Here is a 20,712-nt window from a genome sequence, read left to right as displayed (position 1 = left end):
CTGCCCTGGGAACAGAAGTTAAGGCTATATTTAACAACATCTGAAGCTGTCAAGAATGCTTTGTGGTTGGATAACAGAGCAGAAAAATGTGAAAAATGCGGACTACTGCTATACCAAATATGGAAATATTGTTACGTCTGGGGTCCAAATCCCATCTGGAAGTACTTACAGCCAGGAAAAGAAAAGACGCCACAACAGAAGCTAAAGCTCTCCTCCCTATCCCCAAATATTAAACTTCAACGAGGCAATGCAATTTAAGGGCGCTCAACTCGAGTGAGGGACACTGAACCAGGGGATACACGGGCTGACGGGGATGGGGGGCGGGGGGTGTCACTGCGTGGCCATCCCGTTCCTGGCCTGGAAACAGAGCCCCTSGGTACCGCCGGGCATCGCCAGGCTCCCGGGCTCTGGCAGTCGTTTGCATTCTCGCTCGCACAGCAGCAGCAGCAGCACGGAGCGAGCCCCGGCACGGCCGGCTGATCCCTGGGGCAATGTCACAGCGCGGGGTTGAGGCGGGCGCTCCCGGCGGGCCGGGGAGCTCCCCCGCTGCCGCCCGCGCAGGTGGCTGGTCGCGGGGCGCCACCGGCACATCCCCGGGTGCGAACGGTCCCTCCGGGTGACACTCTCGCGCTCGGGCGCATCCGTGCGGGGAGCGGGGAGCCGAGCAGGGGCCGGGGCCGGGGCCGGGGCCGGGACCCCCCGCGGTAGCGCCGGCGGCCGCGGTGCCGGGAGACGGGCGGGGCGGGGCGGCCGCGGCGCGCGCCAGCCGCATTCCTGGGATGCCGCGAGCGCTGGACGCGGCCGCGGCCCGGAACGCGCGACGTCAGCGCAGCGGCGCACACCACGGCCCCGCGCCCTATATAAGGGGTGGCGCCCGCCGCCGCCTCAGACCGCGCCGGCCGCGCTCCCGCTCCGCGCTCTCACGGGCTCTCGCTGCACCGGCGCTGGACATGGGCTCCGCGGGCACCCGTCCCGCTCTGGCGGCCGCTCTCCTCTGCCTGGCCCGCCTGGTAAGTGCCGCGGTTCTYGCCGCGGTCCGGGAGAGGGAGGGAGAGGAGGCGGGTCGGGTGGCTCCGCTCGGCTCCCGGCGCTCACCGGACGCTCCGCTCCGCTCCGCAGGCTCTGGGCTCGCCCTGCCCCGCCGTGTGCCAGTGCCCGGCGGCCGCGCCGCAGTGCGCCCCGGGCGTGGGGCTGGTGCCGGACGGCTGCGGCTGCTGCAAGGTCTGCGCCAAGCAGCTGAACGAGGACTGCAGCCGATCGCAGCCCTGCGACCACACCAAGGGCTTGGAGTGCAACTTCGGGGCCAGCCCCGCCGCCCTGAAGGGCATCTGCAGAGGTAAGCGGCGACCCCGCTCCCCCGGGACGGACCCCGCGCCCCGCGGTGCCGGGGTTCGGTAATTTCGAGCCCATGTATGGTTATGCTTTGTTGTCGGTAGCTTGGCAGAAAGGCACATGACTTCAGCAGTCTGGAATGCGATTCAGTATGTCTGGGCTCCGCTAAACGCACATAAGGAAAAGTGATTCCTGACTAAGTTATTGTTCTGGCCCCGCGTCCCCGGGGGGTTGTAGGGAGCTCCGCCGTACATTGAGTTTAACAGACCAGCAAATACCTGCGCTTAAACCAGCGATTCCCGCCGCTTACCTCCTTCTTTCCCTTCCTGTTGATCTCTGCAGCACAGTCTGAAGGAAGACCATGTGAATATAACTCCAAAATCTACCAGAACGGCGAGAGCTTCCAGCCGAACTGTAAACACCAGTGTACGTGCATAGATGGAGCTGTGGGCTGCATCCCGCTCTGCCCGCAGGAGCTCTCTCTTCCCAACCTGGGCTGCTCCAGCCCCAGGCTGGTCAAAGTCCCCGGGCAGTGCTGCGAGGAATGGGTCTGTGACGAAAGCAAGGATGCGCTTGAGGAGCTGGAAGGCTTTTTCAGCAAAGAGTTTGGTCCAGACGATTCCGAAGGCGAACTAACCAGGAACAATGAGCTAATTGCCATTGTGAAGGGAGGCCTGAAAATGCTACCTGGTGAGTGTGGGTTTATCTGGGTGACAGTTAAGGGTAGGAGGTCAGAGGGTGGCTGTAAGACTCCTTAGATGCCAAGGGAAAGCAAGAAACAAAGTGAGAGGATATACTTAGACTAACCCCTCCTTTTCTTTATAGTTTTTGGATCCGAGCCGCAAAGCCGAGCTTTTGAGAATCCCAAATGCATTGTGCAAACAACCTCTTGGTCCCAGTGCTCGAAGACGTGTGGAACTGGCATCTCCACGAGGGTGACAAACGACAATCCTGACTGCAAGCTCATCAAAGAGACCAGGATATGTGAAGTGAGACCATGTGGCCAGCCCAGCTATGCCTCCCTAAAGGTAAATACAGATTCTTCTGGTGTTCCTCTTCTTTCTAAGCTGCTTCAGGTAGGGGGTAAAGGCTGGAAAAGAATCTCCTGCTAATAATGTTATTAACTTTCCTCTACAGAAGGGAAAAAAATGCACAAAGACAAGGAAGTCCCCCTCCCCAGTGAAGTTTACTTACGCTGGATGCTCCAGTGTGAAGAAGTACCGCCCCAAGTACTGTGGCTCCTGCGTGGATGGCAGGTGCTGCACACCCCAGCAGACCAGGACTGTCAAGGTCAGGTTCCGCTGCGATGACGGGGAAACCTTCACCAAGAGTGTCATGATGATCCAGTCGTGCCGATGCAACTACAACTGTCCGCATGCAAACGAAGCCTATCCCTACTACAGACTGGTCAACGACATTCATAAATTTAGGGACTGAGTTGTGTTGGGGGTGGGATGCAAAACAGAATTTTGAAGTACCCAGCCATGGAGAAAGGACCTTTGATGGAAATGGTGCCTTGCCCATTTGAGGGCAACATCGAGATGTTACAGGAGTGCACTGTGCAACTGGACACTAATGCAACAGAGATTTTAAGCATACTTAAAGCTTCATAGTACTGGAGCAACTTTACTGCTTCTTTTTGGAGCACCTTATCTAATTATATACTGTTTTCTGTTTGTAAGTGATAAATGTTTTGTTCCGGTTATGAAAACTTTTCTATCCTGTTCAATTTAACACTATGCTTCTCCCTCTCCCTCCAATCTTTTCCCACCCTTTCCCAACTAAGTTGGAAGTTACATTCCTTCCTGAGGTGGGCACTTGTGGGGTGTTCACAGTGGCAGCTATTATGTACCAACTGTAGTTTTATGGCAAACAGAAATCAGTTGTTTTAAAGCTGAGTATTTTATTTATCAAACAGTAGCTTTTTGTTTGTTTGTTTTTTTTTCTCTGAGTTTTTTTATCCCTTCCAGCCCCTGTAATACTGGAATAAGTTGTAAATGATTTTAATTTTATATTCAATGAATTAAAAGAATTTATTTATGGAATTAATCATTTAATAAAGAAATATTTACCTAACTACTYTTAGTAGAGCATTCTSATAGGCAACAGACTTAAATATAGCAAATGCAAGATGTTTCTGTGAAAACTTTGAATTCTGAAAAGTTTATATTCTCTTACAGTTCTACTGTAAGCAATGGATTAAAAAGCAAAGTGTAATTCTTTGGTAAATGATGTTTTGAAGGGGTGTCTGCAGTCTGCAACCTGASGCTCTAAAAAGTATACACAGAAAGAACTTGGTGCTGAATGCAAATCTTTGATAGACTGAAATGTTAATTAGACTGTCAGATTATTCAAACTGTCCTGGAATTTGCAACATAAGGTACTTCATTAGAATGCAGTGCATGCACGGTGATGTTGAACATTGGTTGGAAGTGGTCGTCAGGTCTCACGTTTTTTTGGTGGCTGCTTTTTGCAAATTACACATTTCTGTGGCAGAGGAATGCTTCCTACAGGCTGCAGGAGGTAGTTTGCTTTCACTAAATTCAAATTAAATGAGCTTGAAGCAATGACTTTTGTTAATCCTAATAACCCAGTGATGAAAAGTAAACATACTGTTAACAAGAGAAGAATGTGAGGAATTTCAAGTACTTGTCCAATAGAGTAGAAAGCAAGGGAGCTACTTTTTCCCTCACTTCCCACTTTTTAAATACGCAATTAMACTTTACTCTGTGGGACACAGATGACATTTGGCTAAGCAAGGGAGTTGGCAAGCAGTAAGAAAAATTACATTTAAAAAAATGAACTAGAGCCAGATCTGAGAAAGCATYCACCATTGTACTCTTCTGGTTAGCCTAAAGCTGTGCTACAGATGAGAGTGAAAGGAAACGTGCAAAAGGGTATTATTTTCTTCTCTTTGTGTGGGTGTTTCTCTGTCAAAATATTCTCCTACAATCTTCAGTAAGAAAGATACTGCTCATAAAAACCAGAGACTCATTTTGAGGTTTTACAGTTGTAAAGGGGTGTCATCCAGTGTCATTAGTTAAAAGCAGAATTGGTTAAGGGTCAAATTTTTATTAATTAGACATAAATATCTCAATAAAATAAATAGCCAAATATCTCAGAAGCTTATCTCTGGCAGCTAATGCTTTGCCTGAGAAATTACAGCCCTCCCTGTTTGCTCAGTCAAGTTTTCTCCCTGAAGGCATTCAAAAGTTGAGCTTGGTTTTGGAATTCACCACCTGGCCACCAGTCTCAGCTGTAACTAAACTTGTCTGTACAGTATTTGTTGACAACAAAAGTGTAAAGCACAAAGAAGCACTTTTGTTTGGCCTCTATGTGGATGGAACACTGAACACTTCACTACATGGGCTGCTCGCTGAGAAACCACCAGGTTTCCATGTCGGGTTATTGCAGGGAGAGGAGGGATTCACTGCTCCTAGACACCCGGCAGCTGCAGGCACATTCCTCGCCATCCCCACTGTCACCTACACTTGAATGACATCCATCTCCACACCARCGTAAGTAACAGCTCCCCAACAATCACATGGATGTGTAACTACACTCTATGTACACAGAGACCGTACCTGTAACACATCACAGACCAACAGCGACCCTGCCGACTCCTGCCTAAAATGTGGCTCTAGCCAGGCCCTGGGGTTCACAACCTGCTCTTTGGTTTTTCTGTTTTCCCAAGTAAAGAGGTGATTCTGTATTCTGCTTACTGGAAAAATCTACTGTTGGGAGAACAAGGGCTGCAGAGGCAAGTCTGATAAACATAAGAGTAAAATACACTAAGTGAAATTATCCTGATACAAAGGGAGTAAAATGAATCCCACTTAAAAAAACCTGCAAGTCTTCCAAAGWGGGGCTGTCACACCAACTGATCATCATCCATATAGCCCTCTCTTCTATTTTGCATTTCACAATTACATGACAAAGCTACTTTTACAACACTACATAAGGAATCACTGTCATTTTTTATGTCATCTTTGCTCTTGCTTTGAAACCTTTATATCCTCTGTTGTTCCAGCAGAATAAAAAAACCCTAAATAGTAGGTGTGGATATATAAGGGACCAAAAGGTCAGGTTCCATGAAGTGCAGCAGCAGGGCTTACAAGTAATGTAATGAGCACAACTGTAATTGTATTTCTTGTCAGTAACTACAAAAATCAATATCCTGCTTCCAGAGGAATACTAGGAGATGAAGAGTTAGGATCATGATAARCMATGTACATGACAAGACGCTGTGCATTTGGAGCGAATTTGAACCCTGAAAGTAAAGCCAYCAGCACCRTGTGGAGCTCCTKGGAGCCAGGCAGAGCCGGGGGAGCTGGRGAAGGCAGCAGGGAGAGYGGCTCCAGCACAGGCTCCAGCAGCAGCCCCTCTGCAGCAGCCCTGCCCCAGCCATCTTCTGGCCGCTCTCCTGGCTGCCCCGGTGCTTCGGCTGCTCCTTCCCAGCACTGGCACGCCGCACCGGGACGGGGCACTCGGCCGAATCCGCTGCTGCCGCCACAAGGAGCGTTTCTCACACTACAGGTTTAGGATGGAAGGAATGCGGAGCCTTGTATTGCACGCGCTTATTATTTACAATGGCTTGATGGTGGCTGTAGTATCAAGGTCACACATCAAATCTTCCCTACTACTGAAGACAACACAGAGAAGACAAAGTTTCAGCTTCTGTAAGTGCTCCATGACAGGAAACGAAGGCAGGAACACACAAGACAGTGTGACTACAAGTGACTACACTAGGTCCTCGTGGGATGAGGCCAGCTCGCTCTCCCGAAACAGCAACGGGTGGAGGAAAAGCTGTACTGACAGTGGGACAACCGAGCAACCCTCGTGGTGCTGAGAATGTCTGTATCCACACATTAATGAGTGCAGAGCCCACGGCACAGCCCACGGCACATCAGCTCCCCGGGCTGCCTGACCCTCCAGAGGACACTGTCTGGGAACAGGCCCRTCTCCCTGCTACTCATGGGCAGCCACTGGGCTGTGCAGGAAGAGGCAGTGACCCTGTGATCAGTGGGTTTGCTGGAGGAGGATTTCCAGTCCACTGAACCGGCATGAATCTGTCACAAGTCTTGAGGACTGAAACAAAAACGTTTGCAGCAGGCAGTCATTCACGGCTGGAAGTCAAACCTACCTACCTATACAGAAGCAGTTAAATGTGTCACACCAGAGGCTTGCTCTTGCCAGATGCTTGCCCTTGCGAGCTGATCCTGCAGAAATGCACGTGCACAATTTAGCTCACTTGTTTAATCAGTGAAACTATTTCGATGCAAGGCTCCAAGTGCTCAGCACACAGCAAGGGAAGGCTGTAGTTTTACCAGCTGCTCTGCCTTAAGCCAGTTTCTTTCATGTAGACATGTACCCCTTTTCGCCTTCAGTTTGCTCCTTTGTATCACATAGCCACAAATAAAACAGCACACAGAAATATGGAGGTGTCAGACTGAAAGCAGTAACATAAAACTAGCTTTGGAGATACCTAGAAATGCACTCCGACGCACAGACAACAAATGCAGTGAGACTTGGAATCTAGAAACTATAAATCCTGCAAAAAATTACTCCAACCAACAAAATGATACAGTAAGCATCTGTCTGTCATCCTGCAAAGACCAAACACCAAGAAACTGAATAGACGGCATCCACTATGCTACAGTTTTCCCCCCATAAAATGACATASAGTTTCTTCCATGTACACAATTTATATTGGAGAAGATCCTGAAAGACCCGAAGGCACCATTCACATAAGCAACTTCATTTCTCTTGAAGTACAACCACTTAGGGGATGGAATGTTAGCAACCATCCAGGAGGAAAACATTACACAATCTTTTGTAAGTTTGCATTTACTAGACAGAAGAAATTCATAGGTAGGGTACACACATTCACCCAGATGGGAATCCAGCTGGGATATGTATACTAACAACTTCACCTTCTGACAAATGCAGTTTTAATCAGAATATACCAGCCAAAGTCAAAGGCACCAGTTTCTCTGAAACTACTCATGTTCTTCAGCATCTCAAATCAACCAGGCTAGATCCTACTCAGCTCACTGACTCGAAAAAATCAGACAYCAAGGTGTCATGGCTGTAAAACCAGCAAGTCTCTTAAGAACTTGAAACAGGAAAATGTATTTTTCTCTACARAGGCAGATACTTGTGCTGTAGTGGAACAATGCCACTAAAATCAATATGGATGCCCAAACACAGMTGAAAATAGAGGTTGGGTCAACAAGATACCACTGAAATGCCAAGTTGGAAGGGACAAAACAGTATCACCGAGTCCCACTCTGGGCCCTGTGCAGGAAACTCCAAGACTCACACCTGAGTATCAAAGGTGCTGTGACSACTTCMCTGGGGAGCCTGTTCCAGTCCCCAGCCACCCTGTGGGTGAAGAAACTTTTCCTGATATCCAACCTAAACTTCCCCTGACACAGGTTCCCACTGTTTCCTTGAGTCTTGTCACTGGTTACCTCACAGAAGACATCAGTGCCTGTCTCTCCTSTTYCCCTCATGAGGAAGTTGTAGCTGCAGTGAGGTCCCCCCTCAGTCCCCTCCAGGCTGAACAGACCMAGTGCCCTCAGYCRCTCCTCACGGCTTCCCCTCAAGGCCCTGCACCACCTTTGCTGCCCTCCTTTGGATGTTCTCCAGTAGTTTAATGCCTTTCTTATATTGTGGCACCCAAAACTGCCCCCAGCACTGGAGGTGAGGCTGCCCCAGGGCAGAGCAGAGCAGGACAATCCCCTCCCTTCCCAGCTGGCAATAGTGTGCCTGATACCCCCAGAACTGACAGTGTGCCTGATACCCCCAGAACTGACAGTGTGCCTGATAACCCCAGGGCTGCCTCTCCTGGCTATGTCAAAGTGATGGGGACTTCTTGGTCAGCTTTTAATGCCACACACCCATTCTTTTTTACTAGTATCTACACCTCATCCACTGACACTTTACCCCACTTTAGCATAGCTCTACTCCCTATATGCACTCTTGGAAAAACAGACAAGTTTTGGAGCTACAATACAGACCCAGGAGAGAAGCGGGAAGCAAGGAGTGGGAAAGGCAAAAGCAGCTTTCACAGTCATTTCCTCCTTCTCCATGAAGCAGAACAGGGATGATAGGAAGAAAGTAGCAATGTGATTTTTAAAAACACTTTTGCTTTTCCATCAGCTGGAATGATGCAGGAAGCAGTCAGCTCCCAGTATAGTAATTTAATCTCCTTCTCCCTTCTCATTTCTATTCCTCCTTCTCTGGCAGATTATTTTGAAATCATTCTGATTTGTCATGAAACCACACAAACAGCTGTATTGATGCAGCTGATGCAAAAAGAAGTCTCATGCAAATGGATTAGATAAAGACCTACTGTTCCAGTTAAAAAATAAGGAATTAAAGGARCCATTTCTGTCATGAGTTCACAAAGACATCCCCTTACCCCAAAGGTAGGCAAAGCTCTAGTGGCTTTCCATACTTTATAACCCTATTGATGTTTCCTGCCAAAAGGCCTGCTTTCAGCCTAGTAAGATAGCCTGAAAATGCTTTCCTGCAGGAAAAGTTAGCAGAAGTGAAATAGGACCAAGCCAGGGGAACTTCGCTTCCAAAGCAACAACAAAAAAKCAACAATGCACAGGGCCATTGMGGGAAAGAAGCTCTTACAACAAAAGCATCACTAGAGCAAAGTCAGTGCACTGTGGATCTCTGAGACCTGCTGGGGCACACTGAGAACACACTTCTGTTCATATGACAAGACAGACAGACAGCAAAACAACTCTGTCTTTTTACCTGGTTTTACATGTCATCTGTAACTTCCCTTTCATTTATTTTGAGTTATTTTTGCTGCCATTTCTTGTCTTGCATACATGTGACTTCTTTCCATTTCACCACAGATTTCTAGCAAATAAAACCATATGCACTGCCATAGCAACATTTTAATACAAACACAGTTCTTTGTTCTCAGAAGTATACAGTTCATTTCTTTTTCTCTTATTAACAGAACCTGCATCTGCATACAGTTTAATTGAATGTCATAGCAACAACATAAACATAAATTCAAGATATTTTTTCCTTTGGAGGGCGGAAGAATAAATGTTTTCAGGAAAATARTGTGGGACTAAAAGCAGAATGTTTGTGACTAAACAGAGTCTGAAGTTACATCATCACAGCTGTATATTTACCCGTGGAAAGCCTGCTCTTGTATGGTGTTATACATTCTCAGCTCCTACAGATGTCAACAGAGCACAGTTGGATCTGGCAGGGCAAGGACTGAATCCCAGCTATGCTCATACACAACACGTAGCTTGGACCTATTATCAGCACYCCCATGAACTTAGAAATCCATGTACAGCTTCAGACTAGAGCTCACTTTCTGCACTGTAAATTTAGAGATTTTCCCTAAGCAGAGTAAAACTGCACTGTTGACTGGAGTAACAAAAACTGGTCCAGCATTTCTCTGAAGACCAGTGCCAGCCACAGATTCTGTGGCATGACCCCTCTTTTCCTCTACGGATCAACAATTCCTAATGCCAAGATAAATGCAGCAAAACTTAGAATTTGAATGTGTTCATTCAAAACTGAGCTGTTACACTGAGAGGGGGCAGAACGTTGTTTACCCATGACAACTCAATTATGCCTCATACCCCCAGGAAGTTATACAAAAAAGGAAAAGAACCAAGTTCTCTCCCATGGCTGACTCAGTCCTGCCTCCCAACTATTGCTGTGTGCTTAGCTATGCTCTATTTTTGTCCTTTAAGGTTTGTGAAAGGGATGACATCATTAAGCTTTTAATTTTTTTAAGCAGTGTGTTCATTCAAGACAAGAGCCTTTACTCTTTGTAAGCTGATAGTCCTTCAGCTCAAGCATGCTGAAAAGTCCAAACATTAAAAGAAATGCTGTAACAACGCTACACAGAAATAGCTTGTTCCTTCTGTGACAAATAGTTCTTAGAGGAAAATAAATGAGTAAGCATAGTAGGCACAAAATCAAGCACTCAGGGCAAGCTGGTGTTCAATGACAAAGATTAAAACATCACACACTTTTCATTCACAGACATGRTCTGTTCTGAATCAAGGCAGACTCCTGTAGGGATCTCTGTGTAAYATGACTACAATACTATGTTCTCAAAATGGACATAACTGAAGCTTTCAAGGCAGCCTCAACTCCGTATCTCAAATTTCTAGTGCTTGACCAGAATTTCAAATATATAGAAGATGCTTTTTCTCTCTTCAGTTTATTACAAGGTGCTTGTTCCAGGTTAAGTCACTCAGAGAGAAATAAAAAACTTTCCTTARCTGCCTATGAACCTGGTAAGAAACATCAGCCTAGCCAAAGAGTGCATAAACTTAGATTAAATCAGTAACCTCATTATTATGAATTACCACTAACATGAAGAATTTGGATTTCTTATTWTAAAGAAAAATTGAAAAAGCTTAGGAAAACAGAATAAAATATCTGATATGCATTTCAGTTTGTATTTGATGAATCACCTTTATTCAAACTAGTTTAACTGTAAAAATAGGAAAGTAGTAACCTAGGAATGAATGGCAAATGCTACCATGGCTTCAGTTTGAYTGAACTCTGGAAGATGATTCCCAGCTTCATCTGAGAAGTTCTAGTAACCACCAAAGGAATGCTCCTCAATCATTTTTAAAGCCTTCTTTAAGGTAGAGAAGGATTTAAATCTGAAGGATAGCTTTAACAGCATCTTCATTTAAAAACAAATTATGTTGTCTTTGATTCACAAAGAAGCTTAAAGTAGATTTATGTAAGAAAAGAAACCCCCACAGGCAAACCCTTTCGTACAATTAATGAAAACCCCCAAGAGCACAGGAAAGTAATGCAAATCAGAAATCTGTGCTCCTCAGCCGAAGACTAATCACACACACATGCAGATCAACACTAGTATTTGCAGCACTCTTATTGTTACTGTGCTATGAATACAACACAAATGCCATGCTTTTACTCCAGATAAAACATTTTYTGGCAAATGAACTGTGGCAGTTTTGCTGCTCTGCTCTTTTACTGGTATTACTATGAATGAGTTCAAGACTGCTCTAAAGTAATTTGTGGCTACCAAGTCAGTGTGCAGCAATCACTGATTAGGAAAAGCTTATTCACTTTCATTGAACTGAAAAAATATGAAAGCAGCACCTATAGCTAAGAATTTTGGTCCTTTAAAAAGGGTTAAAAAAACAAATGTTGAAACAAGAGGTGGGCAGAGGACCAACAATGACTAAGAAAGAAAATAGAGCACAGGTGGCTACTGCCAGGCAAAAAGAAAAACTTTCCTGTTTTACCAGAGGTTACAAAACACACAAGACAAAGGACACAYGATACCACCAGGAGAAAAAGTAGTGTGAGACTACAAAGGTCTGAYGCTCTGTCCAAATGTCAGTAGTGAGATGTCCTGGCAAACAACTTTTTAACTGCAATTTCTTTGGRAAGGGAATAAAACTTCAAACATCTCAAAAAACCCCTCCATGCAGCRTGACTGCTGAGGACCCAGCAGCCTGGAGCCCTGAAGCCCAGACTGAGAGCCTGGAAGCCTGAGCTTTCTCCTGTACTGCTGCCACAGCCTCCTGTTACCTCCACAAGTTCCTTCACTGCTTTCTATTGTGTTTCTACCTACAATATCAGCACWGGCTGAAGAACATACATGACTGATRTATCATCCTCACAGCAACTCAGCACACACCCCAGGCYACCACACACAAAGGTGCTTGTCTCCAGCTGAAGACAGAGACCRGGGAACTACAAAGGCAGCAACAACCTCAGAGAGCTCTTTAGAGTGATTATGTCCTGAAGACTTTACAAACGCTGGCTTGGCCACACTCTTGCAAAACTAAAGTGAAGGCTGATGCTGATTGCTGAGAATGCCCTGGTGCAATGAGGAGAGGGGCTCACCTGACTTGCACTGCCTGTGGCATTCCTGTTCCCATCCTCCAACACACCCCACAGGCACGGGGGACTTGGATACAGGGGTAAGTGGTCTGTGATCTAGGAACCTTCTCAGAATTCAACAACTGTCAGCAGACAATACAATACAGGATTTTTTTTTCCTTTAYGATTTATTTAAGTAGGTAAATATAGCTGATATGCCAGTAAGTATTTACAATACCTAACTTCTGTAGGTACTAGGAATATGAGATGCGTAACACAAGCATTCTATAAAAGTCCAGCATTATTTGCATTACTGCCAGTCTGTGCATCCATTTCCATGGATTTTAAAATCCATGCTAATTTAGAAGATCTGGAGAGAAGACTGAAAACACAGCAACATGCCACCCTGAAAACACAGTCTGACCTGTCCATTAAAACATGAAATAAGATGCAACTAAGTAGGGAACAAAAAAAAAAGTTTAAGTATTGCACCAAGCACCCAAAATGTCTCCAGAGAAAATTAAAGTCGAAAGTAACATAAGACCATTTTCAGCAGCTTAGTGTTACACAGAACAGTGTGTAACAGTAAAAGGAAAAYTGATCTAATGAAACAACTGTGCTTTTTTTCCCCCAGTAAATGTAAGCATTAAGACTCAAATCCACATATAAATACAAATATGTGATCAGATATTTAAACCCAAAAATTTAGCACTGAGCTGGTTAGGGAAAAAGGAAAAAACACTGGTGCAATTAAAGACTGCAATTAGAATTTTTTTTTTCTTCTGGAACCACAATTCCCCATCTTTTTATTTACATCCCTAAATACGCATTATTAAAACCAAAAACAGTCAAGCACTTTGAGAGTGCTACCTTTAGCAAAGGGAGTTAAGCCAAATCTCTAGGAAGTTATTTGTATAAAAAAAATTTTAATTAAATAATTAAAAAAATAAAGGCTCATTGCACCCTCTTCTCTCAAAGAACTGTCATGAACTGTCCCGAATCTCCCCTTCTTCCACAGATGAAAGGGATGAGCTTTCACTGTCTGAGTTCTCTGCAGGTTCACTGCCATCTGAGGATATAGAACACAAAAACAAACATGCAATTAGTTTCAGCAATGTTGTCTGCTCATCAAAGAGAAACAGTTCCGTATCTTCTTTTCCTTTTAATCACACTTTCCTTTGGGACAGCTATTTCATGCGACATAACCAGTCTCATAACATGGGATAAAGCCCTGGATAGGACCTTGTTAAAGGAGAATGCAAGACAATGTTGAGGATTCCTTTTACCTTTTAAATTTTGGTCTTTCAGACAAGTAGGAAAGCAGAGTATTTATCCCCCACAAAACTCTTCATCTGCTGAAAATTTAACATTATTCTTTTGACTTGTTTTAAATATTATTTTCTGGGATGCTACACACATCTATCACAACTGTAATGAATTACAAATAATTTACACTTTTCTTAGCATTTCAGTTCACATGTGGAACTACAGAGAAATTCTAAATGGAAATGGAAAATGAAAATGATTTGTGCTTCTTCCACATGTTYCAGCATCCCAAAGAGCTATGYAAATCCATGAGCTAAGGCTGATGAGGCTCAAGGCGCACAGTAACTTGTGCTTTAGGGCATGGCTACTGGGCTCTGCTGAGATCATCTAGCAAAACTTCCATTTCCAAAACTGGTCTTCAGCCTCACACCCCATGGATCCTTCTTTAACAAGYACTGACCCTGGTCACCTTTCACTGAGGTCACCAAATGCCACTGGTTGGTGGCACTCAAGCAGCACAAAAATAAACTACAGCAAAGCAGGCCCATGATTCACTCTGCTCTCRTTGTTATTTTCAGTATTTGATCTATGAATTTAAAGATGTTTTTGAACATTTAGCACCAGAGRCTTCATTAAGAGAATGTTACCAAAAGGGAGCTGATGAAGTATAGTTCCTGTCTTGTCAAGATAAGTTCTACAGCTGGCAAACATGGATAATACACAGGACACAGTGTGCACCTGTAAARTTTCCAAGGAATTTGTTCAAGAAAATAGAAGCATTTCACCCAGAAACATCAGAGGTCACATTTTGTCTACATGAAATCTAGTGTATAATCAATTAACATTTATATGCCAGATATGTACTGAGTAATGCACAAAGTAAGGATTTTTTTTTTTGCCCCTAAGTCCTGTGAAAGCTTCTATAATCCCCTACTATCTTCAGCCATGACTGACCTTGTATGCTGAAATCAGAGCACCTGTAGTTTTTGCTATTAAGCAAGTCAAGCATCAAAACATCACATAAAAGAATGTGGCAATCTTCTGACTCACAGCGAAGTTCAACAGACAGATTTTAGCTTTACTTTTATCTGTTACAGTAAAATTTAGAAGGAATTATATACTGTCTTTACTCAAAAAAGAGCCTATCTGTATGGTGCTGATAGCATTACCTATAAATTAAGATTGCCCAAACCTCACCGTAACTGTCTGCAGTTTACTTATAATGTAAAATTTTAACCCTGTTTGTCAGTGGCAGTTTYCTTCATCAATCCTTATGAAGTTGAAAGTTTCAGCCAAAATACTTTGCCATTTTTGAAAAGAAGGATAAGAGCAAGGTTTCATACTCATTAAATCCTAGCAGTTTCTCTTTGAAGGTATCCAGCTCTAGCTCTCCCCCAGTCTTTGGGGGTTACTACTTAGATCTCGGGGAGAATGGTGATCTTTCCCCAGCATGTGCCTGTTGCTGTGGCTGCAAAAACTTGCCTCTGTTTTTCCTGGGGAAGGGGGTAGATCTGAGATCACTCAGTAAAGAAACTTCAGCAGTTCAATTCCCCCAAGACTTTGCTTCTTATTCTAGCCTGGGTCCCTGGCACMCAGGGTCAGCAGGGTTATGGCAGCCTGAGCCCCCATGCTCAGCAGACACTGCCAGACGTCCACGCATCAGAGTGGCAGCTGTTTGCCTGGAATGCAGAGGGAGGTCAGCCGGACAGGCGCTGCGAGTGGGACAAGTGTCCCTCCAGGCACACCAGGAGGCACAGAGGAAAGGCAGCATTGGTTGGAATAGGATAAGCAAGAGCAGGATGGATGGCTTGGGAGGAACAGGCTACTGATACAAACAGCCATACATGGCAAAGAAACTGGACTGCAAGAAACACAGAAGATGCTGTAGCAGAAAGGTCATTTCATAGGGGACAGGAAGGGGATAAAACACTTCTCTGATTACAAGAGACTTCTCCCTGGACAGTCTAGAGGTTAACCTAAGATTTGCACTCTCAGCAAATATCTGTGAATGCAACTACAAAAGCAACCTGAAAATATGTCGTTTTCTCCTATATTCTGTAAACATGACAAAAGAAGAGGTTTTTCATAGCAATCTTTTAGCTTCAAAAGAAAAATGTAAGACATATTGCTCATTTCTGACATTACTAGCAGGTATATCCTTAACTATTGTTTAAATAACTCAAATATCCAAGTATAACATAACAGAAAATAAATACATGCTCACCTTGGCCAAGGACCACCATGTCATTCTTCAATGTTTTCAAGACTACAAATAATGTTGGATACTCAATTATTACTTTGCCTTTCAGATTGTCTCGGAGGCTTCTACTGGCATCCAGTTCATTGTACCTTAAAAATAACAGGAAGTTTACTTTGGATTTTAGTATTAGCAAGGACATAATGTACATTTGCTGAGGGAAAAAAAAAGTAAAAGGCTTTCTGGTATTYCACATGATTTTCAGGTGATACCATGTCCAGAAGACCTATTTTATAATTCAGATTGCATATCGAGTTTTATTCTCCAACAACATACTTTTTTTTGACCCTCCTAATATCTAAACATAAGGAACAAAAGGAGAATGAAAGTCAAATTTTTTAAGGGTTGAAATGTTTTAGTATATCTTAATGAACATCTTTAGCACATCAGATATGGATATAGGGTTACCAAAGTTGATACATTTATCAAAATCTTATTCTAAATTACAAATAACATTTAATATTCCACTTGTGGGCTTTAAGAGTACAGGTTCAATTTATACGGTTAGTAGTGTACCTTATTTATCATGTTTGCTTATGAATTACTAGTGAAGTCCTGGGAAGATAAAATAAAAAGCTTATCTGAACAACTACTAAAGCACAGGTATACTGGAAGCACTTAGAGCTCTGTTTTTGTAGAAGAGAGACCCTTGTTCTGATACAGGAATATTGCAGCAGTAATCTCTAAAAGATGGTACAATAACCCTGTTATGCCAGAGCRAATCTCTGATTACAGCACCATCAGCAACAAGCTCCCTGTAGAAATCCCCATCTATGTTGTGCTCCTGAGGAACCTGACTTGGACAGGCATCCTTTCCCAGGAAAGGGCTCCTCTTCACCCCAGAGGGTGAAACCAGGTACATAACAAATGATACCACAGTAATGAAAAGTAAACTGGGCATCCTCTCCACAATTACTCTCTCAATGTTCTCACCCAGCTCTCTAACTAGAAACCTGGATGTGAGATTTTGGGGAAAGGAAGGGGTATTTCACAGGCCTCTCAAAGAGGGGCCCTGTTGCTTTCACTTGCTGTAACTGCGGCATCCAAAGGATGCTCTGATATTATTACACTGCAATCTGAGTTATGCAATTCTTTCTGTAAGTAGCATTATTAAATTACCACTAAGCTATTGTATCAGCTAAGGGCAAATGAAGTTCAAAACCAAAATATACTGTAGGCAGTACGTGGAGTATTTCCCATAGCTGCTCTACCTCCTCTGATCATTAACATATTATAAAGCTGTGTTTTCTTTTGCCAAAACCAACATGGGATAGGTGAAGGAAATTATATACTTTATGATTTACAATAACGTGTTATTAAAAGCAGTACACTGGGAGTCAGCACACAAGAAGAATATTGGAGGTAAACCAGGAACTCAGTTCCTGGGATTTAAGGGAAACTTAGTTGGAGCAAAAATTCTTTCATATTCAACTTCAAATCATCATGAAAATATTTGGTTTCATGTTTCTCTCAAGCCATAGTAATTATGACCTCTTCTTACTGAAATCCTTTAAAAGGGTTATCAGTATATTACATTTCTTATTGAATCAATGCATTCATAACTTGTGGATTAACACACATGAACTGAAACATATTTACTGCTTTATTTACAGTACTCTAAATGCAAAGTATGGCAATACCTTTCCCTTGGCAAGGACCTCAACACATTCCTTTCTGGTTAAGCAAACATTTACCACCAAGAGGCTAAAGTAATTCACATGCCACAATACACTTTCCATTATCTCATATTTTAGACAAAACATCTTTAGCGTCCAGCTTGGCATAGGATGAAACATTTGCACTTAAACCTATTTTATGATAGTAAATTACAGAAGTGTTAGATCACTGAGTCAGAGCTTTATTTTTTTTTGTTAAAGTAAATTTTATTGGTTGACAGTGACAGAGAAAACATCTAAATTTTTAATGCATAATGTGGGCTGTAAACTTCAGGAATAATATAACAAAGGAGCTTAATGCTTCTCTTATTTAACTTGTCTGTTACTGTCTGTGCTATCCAAAAGAACTCAGTCTACCACATTCTCTACTACATACACAAGTGCAAGTTGAGGTTTTCTGCTAATCCACCTGTCAGGCTCTTCCTCGACTGTGCATGCTTAAGAGAGCTCAAAAGAAAACATCAATTCCAAAGCTCCTGAGCAAGACTGATTTTTCAGGTTATCTCTGAAAGACCTTGTCATGATAAAAATGTTCCCAATTTCATCCCAGAACTAGAACAAAGTCATACACCAGAGGGTCAGAGGGTGAAAAATAGAGGCCTATGGGCAAAAGAAGACTGCCCTGTAGGATTTAACAAGAAGCTAACATACACACACACACACACACACACACACACACACACACAGACATGCACACACATTTTAAATTTTTACTTACGAAAAGGCTAGACCTGGTTCGGAGAAAAATGAAATGAAATTGCCTTTTCACAAGTCTTGTAACTTCCTGCAGTGATTATGCACGAGGACGAATTGAGGATGTGGAGTAACACTGGAATAGCAGACCTTTCCTTGTATGTACAGCAAACTGGTCTCACCACAAGCAGGAGATAGAACAGGGAGAACCTCACAATCAGACATTACCAGGTATCTTTTTATCACCACTTTTACCTATTTATTTTCTATCATTGGGTCTACGTAGCCTGCCTAGGAAGAAMCCATAAGGAGCCATAACCTTCTTCAAAACCATTGTTCACTGCACATTTCAGTGTACAACACAGTAAAATGAAGAACAACCAGCAGAACTGTATTCTTTTGCTTAGACTCTTCCATGCTCCAGGACCAGCTGCAGGAACCAACTTAACTGAGGCTGTCATCCTAAAACCCTTCATACCAGGCTGAATTTGAGATAAGTCTGGCTCCAAACTACCTGACCACACCAACAAAAAAATTGCCTTAACACCTATCTTCACAACTTTCTTTTAAACTCTCCCCCTGCTTTCTCTCTTTTCCCACTGCCCCATTCATAAGTTGTCTGCACTATGGCTTCCCAATCCCTGTATTCAGCAGGACTTCTCTTTGTATCTTCCCTCTCAATCTTCCTTCCTCCCTGGTATTTATTTTCCACRTATTTTCTCTCTCCCTTCCTTACATTCCCTCAGCCTCTCTGAACAACACCCACCATSTAATAAAGCACTTTCCTGATTATTTTCTTGCCCCAAGCAAAGCTTTATGCCCATGTCGCAAAGCAATAAATAGGCCTGAATATTTTCTTAATAAGAAATGACTCAATTTATAAGGACCACRAAGAGATGATCTTAGCAGGCAACAGCTTTTGATTTTAGCTGGAATGAAGTAACAGTAATTGCTTTTTGAAGAACCAAAATCAAATAGAATTTGCCTGCTAGCAGGCAGTTGAAAAGCCTACAAAAATTGTGACAATTGAGAAAATTTAACAAGATTCAGCAATCCCACATCAGTTCCCATATGRACTCTATGAAGAGTTCTGTTACCTTTTGCAAAATACTGAAATTCATGAAGCTGTGCACTTCTGATAGCATCWGTGAGTTCCTGCAAAGGCTGGTTTCACTATCTATAGTCATTCCACCACCTTCCAGGAATTCAATAATTCAGTCTCCTAATCTGTCTCCCACAGGCAGGAATGCCACATTAGGTCACTGCATCACAACAAGTTCCCCTCAAATGAGCCTGTGGCTATCAYTGCAGTGGCGTAACTCGTCTCCATGAATTCAGACAGCAGGAAATTCCCTGCTGATCAGGTTTTCCTGAATGTCATCTACCGGAACTCCGATTTTAATAATAAGAAAGAAAAATCTGCAATCTGGAATTAAAGATAAATTGTAACAATGTTATTTCTTTAGTTTAGTCCTCTAGACACTGAAAAGAGAACAAACAAGTTTTAGATATATACATAATTGTAAATATTACCAAAATGCCTATTTGTGTAATGACATTCATGATTTCCCTATGAGAGAGACCAGCTAAACTGCTTGCACATATTTTACACRAAGATGATTTTTCTTCCTAGAACTGAGTGGAAACATCGAGGTATTTACTTGGCATAACTCAGATACAATAAATCACGCTATCTATTTTGGGCCTAGTCCTAAAAATCCACAAACAAACCTAGGCTAACTTATGGGAAGAATGAAGGATTTTTTTTCACCAGACCAAAGAGGATAGCATTTTCTAGGTATCTGCATTTGCCTAGAAGGGGGCAAAGCCTGGGTACAGCATTTAAAGTCTCTCCCAAGCACTCATTGTGAAGTGCTGCAGTACAGCAAAGATAATAACTAACAGATGGACTTTCATTCCTAAGTGGTGAATAACTTCTTCGTGTGGTTATGATTTGGTGAACATGGAAGTAGGCAAATGCTCTCTTGAATTAGTTAGGAAAGTTGCAGAAAGCAAATAGAATGTATTGAAATAATGCACAATACTTATATTTGTCACTAGAATTCTGACATTCTAAAAAACCTAAACCAGTGAATTTTATTAGTCCAGACACATGCAAAAACTAGAAAACTCAATGAGGAAAAAAACCAGAGATTTTAGAAACAAAGAAACAAACAAATTATTTGCCATAACATTTCCTTTATAACTAACTCTTATCARCAGCGAAACAATATGAAGGAATACTCTGCCTCAACACTCTTCTAAAGAAAGAGAATGGGAACTTAGTTCAAGCTGATATTTTAATATGAAAAAAAAATACTACCATTTACAGAAGTATTTAAAACCGTCTACCCCTTTCTTCCACTCTTGGTTATGTTTCTTCTCCTGGTCTAGGACCTCCATGATTTGCCTCACCAAATGTTCACTAACCTCTCCTCTATATTATTGATACCTGCATAGTTTAATCAATACCAATACAGACCAGATGCTTGCCCAAAGCCTTTTCAAGTCAAATCCCCATCTTAAGTAAYATTTCCATCAAAAATATGTTTTTTCGGGGGGGGGGTGGGGGGTGGGCAGAAATTAGGACAAGAAACCTTCTCTTACTAACCATTTGGACCA

The 20,712-nt window shown here is 43.0% G+C and overlaps 2 protein-coding genes across 2 annotated transcripts in view; one reads left to right on the top strand and one right to left on the bottom strand.

Annotated features, from left to right (window-relative positions):
- The first annotated feature begins 885 nt into the window (after window positions 1-885).
- CCN1 (cellular communication network factor 1) lies at window positions 886-3,012 on the top strand. Its single transcript, XM_057374532.1, has 5 exons — window positions 886-1,010; window positions 1,120-1,336; window positions 1,675-2,022; window positions 2,158-2,360; window positions 2,470-3,012. Exons 1-5 carry the CDS (start codon window positions 951-953, stop codon window positions 2,767-2,769), a joined length of 1,128 nt encoding a protein of 375 aa, XP_057230515.1. The 5' UTR covers window positions 886-950; the 3' UTR covers window positions 2,770-3,012.
- A 6,261-nt stretch (window positions 3,013-9,273) lies between these two features.
- ZNHIT6 (zinc finger HIT-type containing 6) overlaps window positions 9,274-20,712 on the bottom strand; it is a 32,180-nt gene continuing 20,741 nt past the window's right edge. Inside the window, exons 9-10 of the mRNA XM_057374517.1 lie at window positions 15,689-15,813; window positions 9,274-13,267 (exon numbers count right to left, since the gene is read on the bottom strand). Of these exons, the coding sequence (XP_057230500.1) occupies window positions 13,182-13,267; window positions 15,689-15,813 (211 nt within the window). The 3' untranslated portion in view covers window positions 9,274-13,181. The remainder of the gene's footprint in view (window positions 13,268-15,688; window positions 15,814-20,712) is intronic.

The sequence above is a fragment of the Malurus melanocephalus genome, unplaced genomic scaffold, assembly GCF_030028575.1.
Source record: "Malurus melanocephalus ecotype Western Australia unplaced genomic scaffold, MMel_1.1 scaffold_8, whole genome shotgun sequence".
In the NCBI taxonomy this organism is placed as follows: domain Eukaryota; kingdom Metazoa; phylum Chordata; class Aves; order Passeriformes; family Maluridae; genus Malurus; species Malurus melanocephalus.
This window is presented reverse-complemented; position numbering and strand designations above follow the sequence as displayed.